The sequence below is a fragment of the Crinia signifera genome, chromosome 6, assembly GCF_055691185.1.
Source record: "Crinia signifera chromosome 6, ASM5569118v1, whole genome shotgun sequence".
Classification (NCBI taxonomy): domain Eukaryota; kingdom Metazoa; phylum Chordata; class Amphibia; order Anura; family Myobatrachidae; genus Crinia; species Crinia signifera.
In genome coordinates, this window is record NC_139222.1 from 261,657,254 (window position 1) to 261,674,736 (window position 17,483).

The 17,483-nt window shown below is 44.1% G+C and overlaps 1 protein-coding gene across 2 annotated transcripts in view; it reads left to right on the top strand.

The window, feature by feature from the left end:
- Nucleotides 1-432: 432 nt before the first annotated feature.
- Nucleotides 433-17,483, top strand: part of TCERG1L (transcription elongation regulator 1 like) — a 233,801-nt gene continuing 216,750 nt past the window's right edge. The window contains exon 1 of one of the 2 annotated variants that reach the window (XM_083149469.1): nt 433-912. In XM_083149469.1, coding sequence (XP_083005595.1) covers nt 643-912 — 270 coding nt within the window. In that variant the 5' untranslated portion in view covers nt 433-642. The remainder of the gene's footprint in view (nt 913-17,483) is intronic. The other variant, XM_083149468.1, reaches the window with a different exon arrangement.

The window sequence follows — 17,483 nt, forward strand, 5'->3', positions numbered from 1 at the left end:
ATGTCCAGTTCAGATTCAGAAACCAGATTTTTGCTCCGTGCGACTGTCTCAGTCACCAAAAAAAAAAGATTAAGTGGGACAAAATCTGTGAGTGGTACTGTACAAAGTGACTTGTATAAATAACACCGTCATATGTTGATGGTACAAGCCAAGTAAATAGTAAAAGTACTGCAATTATCACTAATTAAATGGAAAAAATATATAGCAGATTTACATGCCATATAAAATTAGAATGAAAGACGTACATAAATAAAAACGCAATAATATATATATATATATATATATATATATATATATATATATATATATATACACACACACACGTCAAGTGACAGCAGAGAGTCACATCAGTAGGTATGATGTGCTTGCCGGGTAGCAGGGAGGGGGGTGAGGATTGCTAAGTGAGATGGGGAGGGAGGAGATTGCCTGCCTGGCTTCTGAGCAGTGAAGTCTTATTCCACACTTCTCTGTACAGCAGAGAGGCATGCAGGACTCCTGCTCTCACTGCTGTTTGGATGTTAGAAGCACAAACCCTACTGGAGACTTTTGCTGCAAGATAAAGGGAAGCCTGGTGGCATATTTTGCCCAGCTCTGTTCTGTCGGAGGCAAAGTCTATGTGCAGTTGGATGTATAAGATGTAGGATGCTCCCCATTTCAAGAATCAAGCGACAGCCCTTTCTCTGGCCGCTGAATGCTGAACCAGCTCCCTGGATTTGTATGATCCCGGATGCGCCTGGGGTCTTTCGGATAGGTGCGGTGCCCCCACCATTTATTGTGTCCTGCCCTCACCCGTCTCCTTTGCTGCAGGGGGTACCTGCCTGGCAAGTCCCTTGTGACCCCTTCCTACCTTTGATGTCTGTGCCCACTGCACCAGATCCTGCTGTGCACCAATTTCCTTTGGCAAACGGGCAGGTAAATCCCCTTAGTCTGAATGTGCATGTTTTTGCAGAGAGAAAAACAATTAAAAGGATGTTAATTTATTTCTATATTATATTTGCATTTTAAATGCAGCAGACAAATATGTTGTTTATCATCATAATATGCAACTGAAAATCTTCCACAAATCTAACTTTTTTTCTATAATTGCAACAGAAATGATACCACGGTAATGTCATCTATTCCATGTCATTTGCATTCATCTCAGATAAAACCTAAATGTTTTTCTAAGTTAAGTAATATTAGCTTGTATGACTTCCAGTCGTTAAACCTTCCATAATTAAATAAAAGCAGGATTCGCAGGTTGCCGTCCCCATAGTATTACCAAATCCTGCCTTGAAGAATGCTGCTGCTGATTGGTTTCATTAAAAAAAAAAAAACATTTCCTGGTGTGTACAATAAGTGGTAACAATATTAAAGTATTTAATCAAAGTGAATACACAGCGCACATTCATTTCTATGCAATAAAATGTACATGACGACAATAATTTCCTCTTCAGTTTATTTTACTGCTTAAACCGTGGCGAAGATGTAATATAAAATGTAAAAAAGTTGCTGTGCAGTAAAAATTTCTGTATTCCAAGACAGGCTTCCCTTTTTTTATGCTCTGAAGTGTTAACTGAGATTTCCCCTAAAGCTTTCATGGTGACATACTGCAAAACAACCACTAGAGGTTCCCATGCCCAAATAATCCATCCATGCACTTAATGCAAACCATAATCTCTACATAGGTTTGTTTTCTTTGTATTTATAATTATTTTTAATATGATTCTGATTACGGTTAAAACTTTGCGTTCTATATTTTTTAAATCTATTGTTTAGACTAAGCGGGTGATCCCATTGGAAATTGAAGCCTAATATTTCTGCTTGATTGACAGGCAAAAACTAAGGAATGAATACAGGTCATATTTGGATTAAAGGAGTCTCAAAACTTTATGTGTTATTGTACCTAATATACTTTCATACACAGAGAGGGAGAGAGATAGGTGTATGTGTATATATATATATATATATATATATATATATATATATATATATATATATATATATATATATATATATATATATATTACAGGCTAAAATAAATTATGAGATGTACGTAGAGTTTAATATGAGTTTAATATGGTTATGGTTAAGAAGACTTTGGTTAATATGGATAAGAAGACTTCAGTATGAATTGCAGATCTGACTTATTGTATGCTTCATTCATATTTATAATCATTGTGGTTTTTCTTCTACCTATTATTTGAACATTGACCATATTTGCGTCTTGGCTATATTTGCTTACATCTCAGATAACCAAACCAAAACAAACAACTGTTCTCGTATCCCATTGTCGATAACTTGATAAAATGTATTGGGAGCAGTTTTTATCTAACGTAATATTCAGGCGAACCCAAATAACTGACCCAAAAATCAATTGCTATGGTAGACTATCATCCTCCAGTAGATGAAATAAGAGCGTGATATCCCAAGGTACAATAAGCACATTTTGGAATGATACTGGCAGCATCAGACTGTAAGTAATGTGACTCAAGGCAGAATAAAGTATCTCCCTGTTGCCAGAGAGCTGTCTCAGTCGCTGCTGTGTTTGCTTGCACCTATACGTTGCAGAATATTCACTGTTTTTATTCCATGAGCCGTAGTTTCATATGCCAAAAGTGGTGATTTGAGGAGGGTTTTGCAGGTCTAGTAATTCAGCTTTTCAAAGAACGCCTAAAACTCGATTCAAAATCTGATCATTATTTATTAAGCACTTTGTTACATTTCGTGTCAGTAATTTACCCCTGAGCAACATAAGTTAATGATATACACACAAAGATGTATCATTTATTTATACGTTAATCTTTAAAGCCAATGGTGCAACTGTTTTTGTAATAGAGGTTACTTTACCTTTATCTCTTAAGTACATAAACAGAAGGGAGGCATCCCCACAGCGGTAGTACCGTATAGAACAGTATCATTTATCATTGGCAAAACTCTGCATTGCCTGGTAAAATATATACTGATACAGTACAATGTAGAAGGCTGGGTCCCTATCAAAAACTACAAGTGGTCTATTACCTTTATCCTACAGATTGCTGAGTAACGAACTATAATCCATTTACAGATAATAGGTTCCTATAGCATTTGGCACCCAAAGGGAAGCAGTGGGTGGTTTGTATGACACAAAGGGCCAGATGTACTAAGCTTCAAAAGTGATAAAATGGAGAGTGATAAACAACCAGCCAATCAGCTCCTGCCTGACATTTTTCAAACACAGTCTGTGACATGTCAGTTAGGATCTGATTGGCTGGCTGTTTATCACTCTCCATTTTATCACTTTTGAAGCTTAGTACATCTGGCACACAGTCAGCTCATATGAGTGTCCCAGTTATCTCTCAGAATGATACAAGCTCTCTGTGTGTTGGCTGTAGAGTAATTGGCAGAGTTGGTGGGAATGGGATCACAGGTATAGGTGCAGGATACAGTGTGCTGAGCTACATTGTGGAATTGATGTGGATGTACCTAGAAGCTCTATCCTAGAATAAATATATATATATATATATATATATATATATATATATATATATATAATATATATCAAAATAAAGGCAAGAGGCACCTCCTACTGATATAAATATAAATAGTGACTTCTTCTCAAAACAGAGTGATCTGTAGAAAACACACGTACCGTCAAATTGACTCAAAGACCTTATTTGGGTATAAAGCGCTTGTTATAAAATAATAAATACCATGAATGGTTTTCAGCTTCTCTACCATTGGGTACATTGAAAAAGGTGGGCGTTCTATTGAAGAATAACAACCAATCAGATGCTATCTGTTATCTTGTACAAGGTGCTAAATAAAAAAGTAGATGACATGGGCAACATTCCATCTTACATAGAACTCTCAACTTAGTAAATAAACCCCCCGAGTCTCCGAGCATAAAGGGCCCTTTACACTTGTGAGATTTTGTCAGATTTGACCCAATTCAGGTAGATTGCGTTAATTTATCTGACAAGATCTGATGTGCCTGATGTGTAGGACACAATGCACAATCCCGTGCCATTGGGTATAACCAAGAGATTGCAAGAGATTGATCCTCCTGCACATAGGATAAATCTCGAGTCAACTTGTTGGCCAAGTGTAAGGGGGCCTTAAAACATTAGTGAAAATAACTAAATGCCATGATAAATGTTTACCGTGTGTGTGTGTGTGGGGGGGGTTACAATCCATCAAGGGCCTAGAATAAGTTTTGTAGTAAAAAAACACAAACAGTTAATTGGGTCCTTGTTATTTTTCTATCCAGTGAGGTTGCAAGAGCGCATGCAGATAAATATTAAATGATATGAAAGGTACCCACCATGGCCCTAACTGTGCGGAGTTTGTATATTCTCCCCGTACTGGCTTCCAACAAATTAACCCTAGAATGTCTGTGTGCATGTACATGTGGTAGGGAATATAGACTGTAAGCTCCACTGGGGCAGGGACTGATGTGAATGTTCAACTATACTCTGTAAAGCGCTGCAGAATATGTGTGCGCTATATAAGAAACTGTTAATAAATAAATAATAAATAAGGTTCCCTGTGCACAACTCCCCCCCCTCCCTCTGGGAGGGTGAACTACTAGTCTCTAATCTGGTGCTCCAGGAGAAGTAGAGCAGGGCTGGTCCAGGTGTGCTTTAAAGATAAAATATCATAAATCAATGAAATAGTTGGAAGGCATTTTATACTGAATGGAAAACACAATGGTTGTTTATTAGTCATACTAGTGATTTTCCATCAGGACCTTTCCAAATACAACAAATAATAAAAAATACAATAATTGTAAACTTGCCTACACAAATCAAAATACACCGACAACACACAGATGAGTACACTTGCAGTACCACTCACGGCCAATAGGTGTCAGGCTGTAGTACAGCTTTATCCAAATGTGCTACTGTATCACATGCAATAATAGATATGAACAAAAATAATCACAAGATTTGGCAGTGGGAATATTATGCCCCCTTTGCACGGCATTGGTTTTGTCTCGTAAGATTCTCCACCTTACTGGTTTCATATTTATTAGTTTAATATTTTTTAAGGGATGCAGTCAAAATCCTAACAGTCAGGTTCCTGAAAGTAAGAAGCAATGGCATAACTTCCATAGGTGCAAGGGGTGCAGCTGCTATGGGGCCCAGAGCTGAAGGGGGCCCCTCTTTGCTGTCTAAATAATATGTTTTACATACATTTATCACCATCAGTCGCTAAATAGGGGGCCCCTACAAACTTTTGCTATGGGGCCTACGAATATCTAGTTACGCCCATGGTAAGAAGACCAACATTACAATTCCAATGTTCAGAATCCCAACAGATCCCGGAGGTAGGTAGCGGGGTTGGCATTAGGGGAAGGGAATGGGTAAGGTTAGGCGGTGGGAGGTGTGGGTTAGGTTTAGGATTATCAATACGGTAAAAATACTTATTGCAATCTGTCAAGGTTCTATTAAAATGTAATTTTCATGCAAAGAACCACAATACATGGTCATCTTCGGGATACGTTCGCTAGGTCAATACTCTGATGCATTAAAAGGCAAACAGGGCTTAGGTCGACACATGAAATAGGTTGACATAGCTAAGGTCGACAGGGTCGGGCGGTCGACACAAGCATTAGGTCGACAATGGGAAGGCCGATAGTCAAAAAGTTGACATGAGTTTTACACGTTTTTTTTGCCGAACTGTGCCGACAGGTGGTATTTCATACCCTACCATCCACTAGGGGATGGAATATAATATTGTGCCGAGCGCAATTCAACCTTTTGACTGTTGACCTTTCCATTGTCAACCTAATGCTTGCCAATGGGAAGCCATGTTGACCTAGTTCATGTGTTGGCCGTATGACCCATACCCGTTGCCTTCTATGACATTCTTGCTCTTGCAGGAGGCATTTGATCCACGCGCAGAGCATTCGCAGCTGTGCGGGTAAACCAGAATAAGGTCCATAGTCCATCATTTGCCTAACACAAATCCCGTGTAAAATCGCCCCAAAAAGCTACCCACCATGAAATATCTGCAGAGAACATATTCTCCGCACCCGCGTGTGTCTATGGTAAATCATCTGGGTTATTGCTCCACCATATTGTTGGGGGTATGGATCATAGGGTTAACGCAATGAAAGTTAATATACATTAGGTCGACCACTAAAGGTCGATACAAGAATCGGGTCGATGTTGCTTATGTCAACAGGGTCAGAAGGTCGACACAAGTATGGAAAGGTCTACAGTCAAAAGGTCAACACAAGCATGAAGTTGAGAATGGAAAGGTCAACAGCCAAAACGTCGACAGAAGCATTAGGTTGACAATGGGAAGGTCGAGTTTTTACAGCTTTTTTGTCCTGTACACTGTAGCACTTTGTATACAGAGTTAGACTAATGTGCACACAAGTGTAAAAATGTCGCACATCCAGCTGATCAGTACAACCCAGCAAAGTCTTTTTGTTGTTCCCGGTTGTATTGTTTTGTGCGGATAAAACACACATTTTGAGTTAAAAGATTAATGTTATGCCAGCACTAGGCATGGAATGGGTTAAACATCCCAGGCTGTGTGTGTGACCATTAGGGAGCATGTGACTCGGGGATCCAATAAGGTGCTTGGGAATGGCAGAGCTAGATGAATATGGGGTCAGGAAAGGGAGGAATCTTCCTCTCTTTCCTGCTGAGATTTTCCCACCCTCCCTTCCCTGTGATAATCGGTTTGAAATGGGGGGGGGGGGGTTTTCGGGGTGTTTTAATCGCATTGGCTGATAGGCGGGAAAGAACGGCAGGTTAATAGTTTATTAGCCTTCATTACCCGTTTATGCAACGTATATAGATTGTTTTCGGTGCACTCGCCTATTCATTGACTTAGGCCTTTCGCTCGATCTCCCGCTCGGGGGCAGCGAGACCACCTGGCTGGGTGGTAGTCAATGTAGAAGGTTGAGTGGATACCGCTTGGTAGGGTAGTTTGATTACGTATGCTGAGTTTGGGGGTGGAGTTTAGTTTAGTAGCCGTTCTTTCTTGGCCAACATTTATTTAAATTAGTTTAATCAAATCAAAAACCAGCTTAAAAATTCAAATAATAAATCAGCTAACAATTTCTGCCAAACCTATGTCTCCGAGTCTTTATTTCAGGTTTGATTGTTAAGATAAGTTAAGTTAAGGTTTAACATGCTAGAGGTACACACACATGAGGTGCTAGGATGTTTAAGACCCTCAGCAGGAACAAGTCGTCCGAAACTTGTGATTAAAGGGGGGCTGTATGGCAGGAACTGAAGCCACAGTGTGTCATAACACATCTGTGTGACTGGTAAGGTAAATCACTGTCAAAATAAATAGGTACAGTAGGTAAAGAATTTAAGACTTCAGAGATGCAAGGTCCTGCATCTGTTGTGAAACTACACATCCCAGCATGCCTTGCCATAGTTTTAGCATTCTCTATTAGCAAAACGGTGGCAAGGCATGATGGGACTTGTAGTTTCACAACAGCTGGAGGGCCATAGTTTGGACATGCCTGCTAGGTGGTTGAGGACTGCTAAATATTAGAATTCCTGTATACTGGCAATGAGTTATTGCGGTCTAGATTTCCCATGGGAGTTCCAAAAATGAAATAATACAATATAATCAGAGCAGCAAACAGCTCACCTGGAGTTGGCATACAGTACATTCCTGGGTGGGCTCTCACACATAGGGGAATATTCTGAGTCACTCCTTCTGGCAAATTCCTTCTTAGATGGACAAAACTATGTGCACTGCAGGTGGGGCAGATGTTACTTGTGCAGAGAGAATTCGATTTGGGTGGGGTTTTACTTCAAAGTGAGATCTATATTGCAGTGTAGAAATAAAGCAGCCAGTATTTACCCTGCACAGAAACAAAATAACTCACCCAGATCTAATTCTGGTATTGGGAAGTTAACAAAAAAATGTAAAAGCAAGTAACTGTGCAACTGGGCAAAACCATGTACACTGCTGGTGGGCAGATGTAACGTGCACAGAGAGTTAGATATGGGTGATGTGTGTACAAACTAATCTAACCTGCAGTGTAAAAATAAAGCTGTTTAACATCTGTGGGCTAAATATAGAAGCAGCCAGTATTTACCATGCACAGAAAAAAACATAAATGTACTAGGGAAAAGCAGCTTAGTCCTTATCTGCTCCTACCGCCAATCTCTGTCTTCACAGATCCCTCTCTCCATATCTAGAGATGGCCATCGACCATCGATGATTTGAAATCATTGATGGTTAATGGCCGATGTTGAAGACTGTTGCCATTGATGTGGGAGAACCAGATGGAGCATAGCTCCACCCCCGACACCCAGAAGTCCTGCCCCCACATTTTGATTGGCTCACAGGCCGTTTATTCAAAAATAATTGGTAACCAATAGCTAAAACTATTGATGTTATCCATGGCCATCCCTATCCATATGCAGAAAGATTGAAACTGATTATTTTGCTTTCACTTTCTGTTAAGGAGTAATTTCGTCCCTCAAGTGGCCTCTAGTGGTCACTGGCGGTACTTCACCTCAAATCTATATAGCGAGAGAGAGATTTGATCCCCTTCCATTTCAGGATGGTTTGCTCCTGATTTTTGCTTTACTTCCAAATCAGAATCAGACCCACAATGTGGCTGAAGTGTTTGCAGCTGTGAATGAAGCCCTATATTGTTATAGAAATTGATACAGGGGACTATTCATTATGGTGCGCAGTGAATACCGCCGAGAGAGGGCTATTCTAATCAGCGCGCTGCTAAATTGGAGAATAACGGTACTCCTGCATGTTTAGTAGCGAGTACCGCCCTTTTCTAAGTGCCGTTAGCCTAGTTTTTTTCCTCCCGGCGCTATTCACTGCGCACCGTATTGAATAAAACTGCTCCAATGCTGCAAATAAAACTGAGATAAAAGTAACTCATTCTTAGACAAAATGAAAATGCAACATCAAAAGTATTGCAGCATTAGGGTTATCAGTAGGGATTCCAATCCCGGGGCATTTTTTGAATACTGTGAATGAAAAATGCTCAATCACGGGATTCTAGGGATCCCGGGATTGGCCTCTTTAATAAAAAAACACCCCTGACCCCCCAAACCAGTGAAGCCGGAAGTAGGGCAAGCGGCAGATGAGTTCTCTCCATCCCCATAGAGTTCTAAGCAGTGCTAACTGATTTCTTAAATGTCTAATAACTGTTAATAAATGTATCAATAAACATGATAAAGCCTTTTCCCTGGTGACAACACCAGTAAAACGTCCCTTTCTCAACGTGCCAAATAGGTCCCTTGGTAATGTATATGGCTTAAAATTTAGTCTTAAGACCCCCATACACCATTTGGGACGTTTTTACCCGATAAAGACGGATCCGGCCAAGAAATTGGATGAAATCATCCAAAATCGAATACCGTCAGATCCAATGCGTGTTCCCGCACGCATCGGATCAGAGGTCGGACCTCAGACCCCCTCCCGGCAGCGGGGAACAGGGTCGCATGAGATAAATCACATGCAAAAGGACCGCAAGCGATATAATGCATGTGATCCTGCCGCATGGGTAGGTCCCAGGGGGGCTCAAGGGGGATCGTATGGACATACGTTATGTGACTTCTTAATGATGTGCGAGCACTTCGGTTTATAGCAAATTTTTTCACAATAGTGATGTGCCCACTAACTTTGGCAGGCATATCATGGGGAGGGACCCGGCGTGTGGGGTAGCTTTGCCCTGTGCTCCACCCCTTCCCTTAGCCTACCACTGAAAGTTGCAGTTTTGCGAGTTTCCTAATCCGGAATAAGGCCCCATGTACGGTGAACGGGCCTCAGCCTCTATGTACAGTATGTGCAGACGTTTATTGTACACTTCTTTCCGTTTCAAACCTCAATCACTGTCCTCAAATGATTCTGTAAATAGATTTAGATCTGCTTCCTGGGCAAGCGAACTCTCAGCTCCTCATCTGGTTCTTAGGATTTCCATTATGTTCTGTAAATGACAAACAAGGATGCAGATACAAGGTGAGGACTCTCCATCAATCAATTACTGTATGTACCCAATACTAGGACCAGGATTCCAATGCTGAATGTGAGAACAGTGTCCTCATTCAACACTGACGGAATAGATCAAGTGTTAGGAATATAACATGATTGTATTGTATTGTATTCTTTCTTTCTTTCTTTCTTGTTTCTTATATAGCGCATACATATTCCACATACTGGAGGTTATTCTGGTTGGTGCGTAAATTTCCGAATTCTTTCGGAGCGGACCGCACGCCACGCTGTGCGGACATTGTAAGAAGAAACGCCCACAGGTCCTCCGCATTCGGACGGACTTACACTTTAAGAAGAGGGCGTGTTTATCGACTACATCCAAACCTTGCGTGTGCGGTGGAAACACACACATATTCTGCACGGTCTTACAGCGTCAGAACGGGCGGGAAGCTACCCGTACGCACCAATGCGGTGTATTTTTCTGCAAAACATACTACTATCATCGGAACTCATACATCACACACATGACACACTTATGCAATTAGGCTACCTCATTAAAAAGGGATTGTTTTATTGGTCATCAATTATTTTTCATGCAGTGTAAATGTGTGTAAAAAATGCAGCCGTGCTTTCAGCATATATTTGTGTGTTTAGTAATGGTCCATTTAGGCTGCAATGGTTCCAATTGAAGCAATGAAAAGAGTGTAATTAATGAGTAGAGGAGTGGATTGTATTGTGTTCAGCTGACAGTGGTTCAGGTGCGGCTGTACTAATTGGGCGATCCGAATGCCTAGCGCATGACCGAGTGGTGTCCGCAAAGTGAAACTTGCTTATGAAGACCGCATATTTCCTGCCTGTTGGTTCGTTTGCAGTCGGTGTTCTGTCCGAATGCACGCCTACCAGAATTAGTGCACTCCTTCGTGTACGCCCATGTGTATGCCCAGAAATATGCCCAGTTTAGCCCACTTTGAAACTACGCCCCTGTGTATTTCCGAATGACACCCATATTATGCCCATATTTCCAGAGTGAATGCGGTGCACATTTCTGTATGGTATTAGTGAGAACGAGTACGGAGACCGTGCGTGGCACAGGCGCATAGCGTTGCCAACGCATGCGCAGACGGCTAAAAAACGCAATCCGGAAGAATTCGGAAATTTACGCATCGACCAGAATAAGGCCCTCTGTATTGAACATTCACATCAGTCCCTGCCCCAGTGGAGCTTATAATCTATATTCCCTACCATGTATACGCACACACAGACATTCTAGGGTTCAATTTGTTAGGAGCCATTTAACCTACCAGTATATTTTTGGATTGTGGGAGAAAACCGGAGTACCTGGAGGAAACCCACGCAAGCACGGGGACAATGTACAAACTCCGCACAGTTAGGGCCATGGTGGGAATGTAACCCATGACCTCAGCGCTGTGAGGCAGTACTGCTAACGATTACACCGTCCGTGCTGCTCCGTACTGTATATAAAAGAAAAAAAAAACATAATATACAGACACTCTTTTCATACTGTGGGTGAGATTCTATGGGATGCGCTAAATGCACATGTTTTATTCGCGCACCACATCGCCGCAAATTGCACTTTTACAAATCGCACTTTTCAGTCAAAATGCGCATATTTAATGTGATGCGCATTGGAGGCTGAAAAGTGCGAAGAGGGGCGATTTTCGGGGAAGTGGTGCGCTCTATTTAGTCCTGAAAATGTGCGATTTTCATGTCTGAAAATCGCACATTTGCAGGACAGCGCAAAGTTTAAAAAAAAAACCGAGCGCGGGGTCCCCCGCCCGAGTATAACCAGCCCCGGGCTCACTGAGCCGGTGCTGGTGACATAAAATCAGGGTCCCCGACAAATAGGGGTCCCCTTGATTTCATGAAACCAGCACCAGGCTCAAGTTCCGGCGCTGGTTCCCAAAATACGGGGGACAAAGTGACTAGGGGTCCCCCGTATTTTAAGAACCAGCACCGGACACAACCAGCCAGCAGGGTAATGCCACAGCCGGGGGAAACTTATTATATAAGCTCCCGCGGCCAAAGCATTAACCCCCTGGCTGGTCAGCATGGGCAGGGGTCCTGGGGAAGTGGGGACCCCCCCCAATGAATGGGTCCCCCCCCCTCCAGGACTTATCAGCCCATGCTGATAGTCCGGGGCTGTCCCCGATGCCCCAGGGCGGTGGGCATCGGGCTGATGGCTTGTGTAAAAAAAGAAGTAAAACTATTGTTTTATACTGGCGAACTATGAGTCCCAGCAAGCCTACCCTGCATGCTGGGACTTGGAGAACCACAAGTCTTAGCATGCGGGGCATTAAAGGGCCCGCTGGCACTTGTAGTTCAGCAGTACAAAAAATAGTTAACAAAATCACACTGACACACTGTAAAATAAAAGTTTAATACATACAAAACACACACACACTGATACTTACCTACCTTGAGCCCGTAGGTCGGTCCCTGGATCCTGGGTCCGTCCTCCGGGGCTCTAGGGCAGAAGAGTCCGGTTCCGGGGCCTTGGTCCTGGTTCCGGGGCTGGTCCTGGGGTTCCGGGGCTCCTGGGCTGCAGAATCCGGGGTCCGGGATCCGAGGTAGTCCCCAGGGGTACCTAAGGAAGCAAATCCAACTCACCTGGTCCCCGGCGACGACCTCGGAATCCTCTCCGGTGACAGCGCTGCTCCCATCTGGTACCCGGCTCGCAGGACTTTGACAGGCGCTGAGATGTTTCCTCCTCTGCGTCTCTGCACAGAATGATTTCTTGGCCAATCAGGAGCTGAGAAAGTCGGCTCCTGATTGGCCAGAAATCATTCTAACTAGAGACGCCGAGGAGGAAACATCTCTGCTCTAGATGTGCTGAGATGTTACTTCCTCGGCGTCTGTATTCAGAATGATTTCTGGCCAATCAGGAGCCGACTTTCTTTTTTATTTTAACCCTTTATTTTATTTTTTACAGCAGAACCCTGCACAGAACATTGCGATCTGTGCAGGGTTCTGGCTAATTCGCCAAACAGACCCTGGTCTGAAATAAGTGCGATAATTAGGCACCTAAAAAATGCGATGTGCAAATGCGCATTGCATTAAATAATAAGAAATACTTTTCTATACGAAAACATCTGGGTGCGATAAAAATGCGAATTAATCTCGCAATTTTTATAAGCATACCTTAACGCACATAATATGCGATTTCAGTCCCTTAGCGCATCCCATTAAATTAACGATTTAATGGGAAAATGCGATATCGCCATTTTGTGGTCTAATTACCGCAAAAAAACGGAAATCGCATCCCATAGAATGTCACCCGGTATGTCATAAAACAGACACACTTTCCCTATGACATAATGGGGGGTGATTTAAATTAATTCAGACAAGGCCGAATGCACAAGCATGTATTTGTACAGACCCTGGAAACGAATGGCCTTGGTGAGTTACACAATATCTGGGCTGATCGTTGTGGGGGGCGGATGGCGGCAGTGGGTGGGTTAAAGGACGGACCATTGTCAGGGAATCTCCAAACACAAAGGTTGTAAACCTAGGGGGTGTTTCTATGTACTCAAAACATATCTCCCAACTTTCTGAAAGGCAGAAGCAGGAACCCAAAAGTAAAAAGCTATCTCCAATGATCTGCGCTAAGTTTAACGAGGTGCATATACTGTAGGTCTGAATTAATGCTGACTTTGTCAAATAACTTTTAATAATAAAAATAAATGGATAAATATATCACAATGCAATAAAAACACTGCCCGTTCCCTGTCACCTCTCTTAAATTTTTTTTTTTTTTAGGGGGGGGGGGGGGGGGCAGTACAGGAGAGTTGAGGGGCGCAGGGTGGGGGTCACTTCAATGTCTGGGAGAGATAGCCACAGCGCGGAACCTGCCTGTCAGTCCTGCCATTTCAAATCTAGTCCGGGAACACCACCGTCTGGACTCCAGACACCAGGCTTAATTACCTGTCCGGTGTCCTGCCTGTCAGTCCTGACATTTCAAATCTAGTCCGGGAACACCACCGTCTGCCTCCTGACTGACCACCCACCCCCCCCCCCAACAGCAGCATTATTAGCTTCCACACTTCCATTCCTCATATGCATCTGTCTCCTATAGCAGTGTGAGTGACCTCAGCCCCTGAGTTTCCATATGCATCTACCTCCTATAGCAGTGTCCACAGCCCTTGAGCTTCCACTCTTATATGCATGTCTGTCCCGGGCCTCACCAAGGTCTTACCTTCTCCCTGTGTATCTGCAGTGCTGGGGCAGGGCCCCTACAACTCTGCGCTTTGCCTGGCTTCCTCTGCAGTGCTCAGCCTCAGCCCCATCAGGCAGAAAGTGAAAGTAAACTCTCTTCCTGGCTGCCTGTGTGTGTGAGGCTGAACATGGGCTGTGTGCAGCTGCATCCTCCTGACATCTCCACACACTCCTGCTTAGGGATTGCCATAGACCCGTAGTTCCCAAACTGCGCCGCGGCTCCCTGGGGTGCTGCAGCGATGTCACAGGGGTGCTGCAGCCTGGCAGCTGCATGTCGGGTTTTTTTTGTTTGTTTTTTATGTGAGCAGCCGGGCAGTGTGTACAATTTATTTAACTTTTTTTTTTCATTTGTCAATAAAAAAAACTTTGGAATATGGGGGCCGTGGATACAATTCTGAGACTATAAGGCACTGATTCAAACAAGTTTGAGAACCACTGCCATAGGCATTCCAGATGACCAAGGTATTTGCCAATAATGTCTATGCCTAGGGTTGGCTCTGCACTTTCCCTATGCCATAATACACAGACACTCCTTCCATATGCCATAATATGCAGACACAGCCCCCCTTATGTCGTTCTTTACAGCAGTGTTTTTCAACCACTGTGCCATGGCACACTAGTGTTCTGTGAACAGTTCTCAAATGTGCCGCTGGAGACAGATGCATAGCTAACTCTACACCACCCTGGGACACTCCACACTAGAAACATACATAGGGTCTCTCCTGTCATCTGCAAGCAGATAAGCCTGGCACAGACTCAGGGCTGGATTAAGGTCTGTGGGGGTCCTGGGAAACAAAAGATCCCCCCCCCCTCGGACGGAGGCAGGTTCCACAACCAACCCCCGCCCCCCGGCAAGAGGCAGGTTCCACTGACCCCTCCTGGACGGAGGCAGGTTGCCCCCCTGGTACCTGGGCAGTGCGGGGATCCAGACAGCGTGGTCCGTGCAGCGCTGGAGATGCAGCAGGGTCCCTGTGGAGGATGGGAAGTCAGCAGCGGGGTCGCTGCGCTGCTGACTTCACATCCCCCGCACGGACCCCTTGTGTTTGTTTTTCTCTATGGGGGGACTGATGGGGTGCCTTGGCAATTTAAAAATCTTATTCGGTGTGCCGCGAGTTGATGAAGGTTAAAAAAAAGTCACTGCTATAGAGGCACTCCTTCCATATGCATTGCCATCGAGGAGGAGGGGGAGTGAATACTTTTTACCCAGGCCTGGGTCTGCTGAAGGGGCCTGGTTCCCACGCCCCCCTCCACCGTTGCAGGGAACCGGGTAGTGGGGAGAGAGAGATGACCGGCTGCAGCCACAGCATAGCTTCTCTCCCCAGCTCAGCATACGCTGCTCAGTGCTGTGTGCTGAGCTGCGGAGACCCTGCCTGGAGGCCACCCTGCCTTGAGGCCACGTCCCTCCATTTTACTGTGGCCCAGCAGACCTGTTGGCGCCCCTGTCCCTATGTCATACTATACATGCACTTCTTCTCACATGTGTGCGGCCTACCAATAATTGCTCAGTAGCATAAACATCGCCATCGCATACAAATCAGGACACCTATCAGTCAGACCTCACCAGCAGGGCCGGATTTGTGCCTAGGCCCGTGAGGCACCGGCCTCAGGGCGGCACCAATTAAGGGGAGCGGCAGGCAGGCAGGCATTCTGTTAAATGAATCACAATAATTACACAAAGAGCTACAGATACTTGTGTAACTAGCTGCCAGGCTGCTAAAAGCCTTACTATCAACCTATATATTTTTGCAGAGCGCTTTTTTTGAGACAAGGAAAAATACTACCCAAAACCCCGTTTTAATAATTTCCCTAATAAAAATTCTATGTTTTAGATAATAGCAATACCAGCAAGCCCTCTGTCTGTGATATAAGGGTGCGCCCACCCAGAGTACTTCTTTCTTCTCCTCCTCTCTTGGAACAAATGTCTATTCTATTAAATGGCACAGCGGGTGGGCAGCGGCGAGTGACGAGCGCCGCCGCCGCAGACATGAACTATCATATGTCGGCGGCAGCGCCGCTCATCACCCGCCACTGCCCACCCACTCTGCCATGCACATTACATCCCCACTTAGTGGCTGGGTCCGACGGTCCCCCTGCGCGTCCGGAAATGGCTCAGGCTCACTGCTGCCGGCTCCCGCCCATTGGCTACTCTACACACACACAGTCTATTGGCTGCTGTGTATCCAGCAGCTGAGCTGAACGGCGCACAGATCCTCCCTGCGCTCAAAATGGAAAAAAATGTGTGGTGCGCAAATCAACAGCGGCTGGCACAGGGCGGTCAGGCCCTAGGTACAAGGTAAGAAAAGAAGAATTTGTGCCTGCGCTGGCTGTTTCCAAATAATTGTATCAGACGTTTCTCAAAAAAATATAAACAATTTATTAAAACATACACATGAATAAAATCACACTATATATATCGTTTAAAACTGAGAGTCCTTTTTGTTGAAGGAATTGTCTCACTGAGAGCAAATTAGCAGGTGCTATCTGAGAATAACAATGAAGTGCTGTAAATTTTATATTACCATCCTGGTCGGTCTGGAAGATTTTTGTATACCAGAGTCGGGATCACAGTCCTGAATCAGGCCCTATGGCGGGCGGGGGTATATCACTCCCCTCAGAAGATGATGTCCTTAGGAGACTGGGATTAGGGATCATGCAGGTATCCCAAAGGCTGGAACTCCAGTTTTTCCAAGAAGGACTTGTAAGAAGGTAGATGGCTGTGTCCCTTTAAGCAGCAACAGATTTTTTCAAGCGACCAAATTTTGGATGCGTCCCATTTAGGGGAATATGGGGTATCAAGCACCGAATCTCAGCAGCACAATGGGGGTGTCTTTTGGCAAGGCTCAACGCGTTTCCCCGGATGTAACCTCCGGCTTCTTCAGGAGCAGTCAGTCACAGTGTGTGAGCCGGAGAGAGACTGATGGAGACACTGTGCTAATCACTGTACTAATAAGTGCCTCCCTCCCTCCGGGTCCTCCGTACAGTGAGCAGTCCACAGTGCTTAAAAAAATATTAAGGTGGGCTACAGTTACATTTTTATGAAATATATAAATAACAATGTATATACAAATATGATTACATTAAAATAGGGGGAGGGGCACAAAAATGTTGTGCCTAGGGGCGGCCTGACCCCTAAATTCGCCCCTGCTTACCAGTAAAACTTGTTTGCTCCTATTAGGTTGAGACTTTAGTGCAATTTGTGACTTCATGCCCACACCACATCCTTATGTCATTGGCTGCATCTGTACGCCCGCTTTCTCTGCTTACATGCCCATTCCGGTCCTTTCCCCTAGATGTATATAGTCACAAATCATGGGGCTGAGAGAGACACAAAAAAATGCAGATTGTGATAA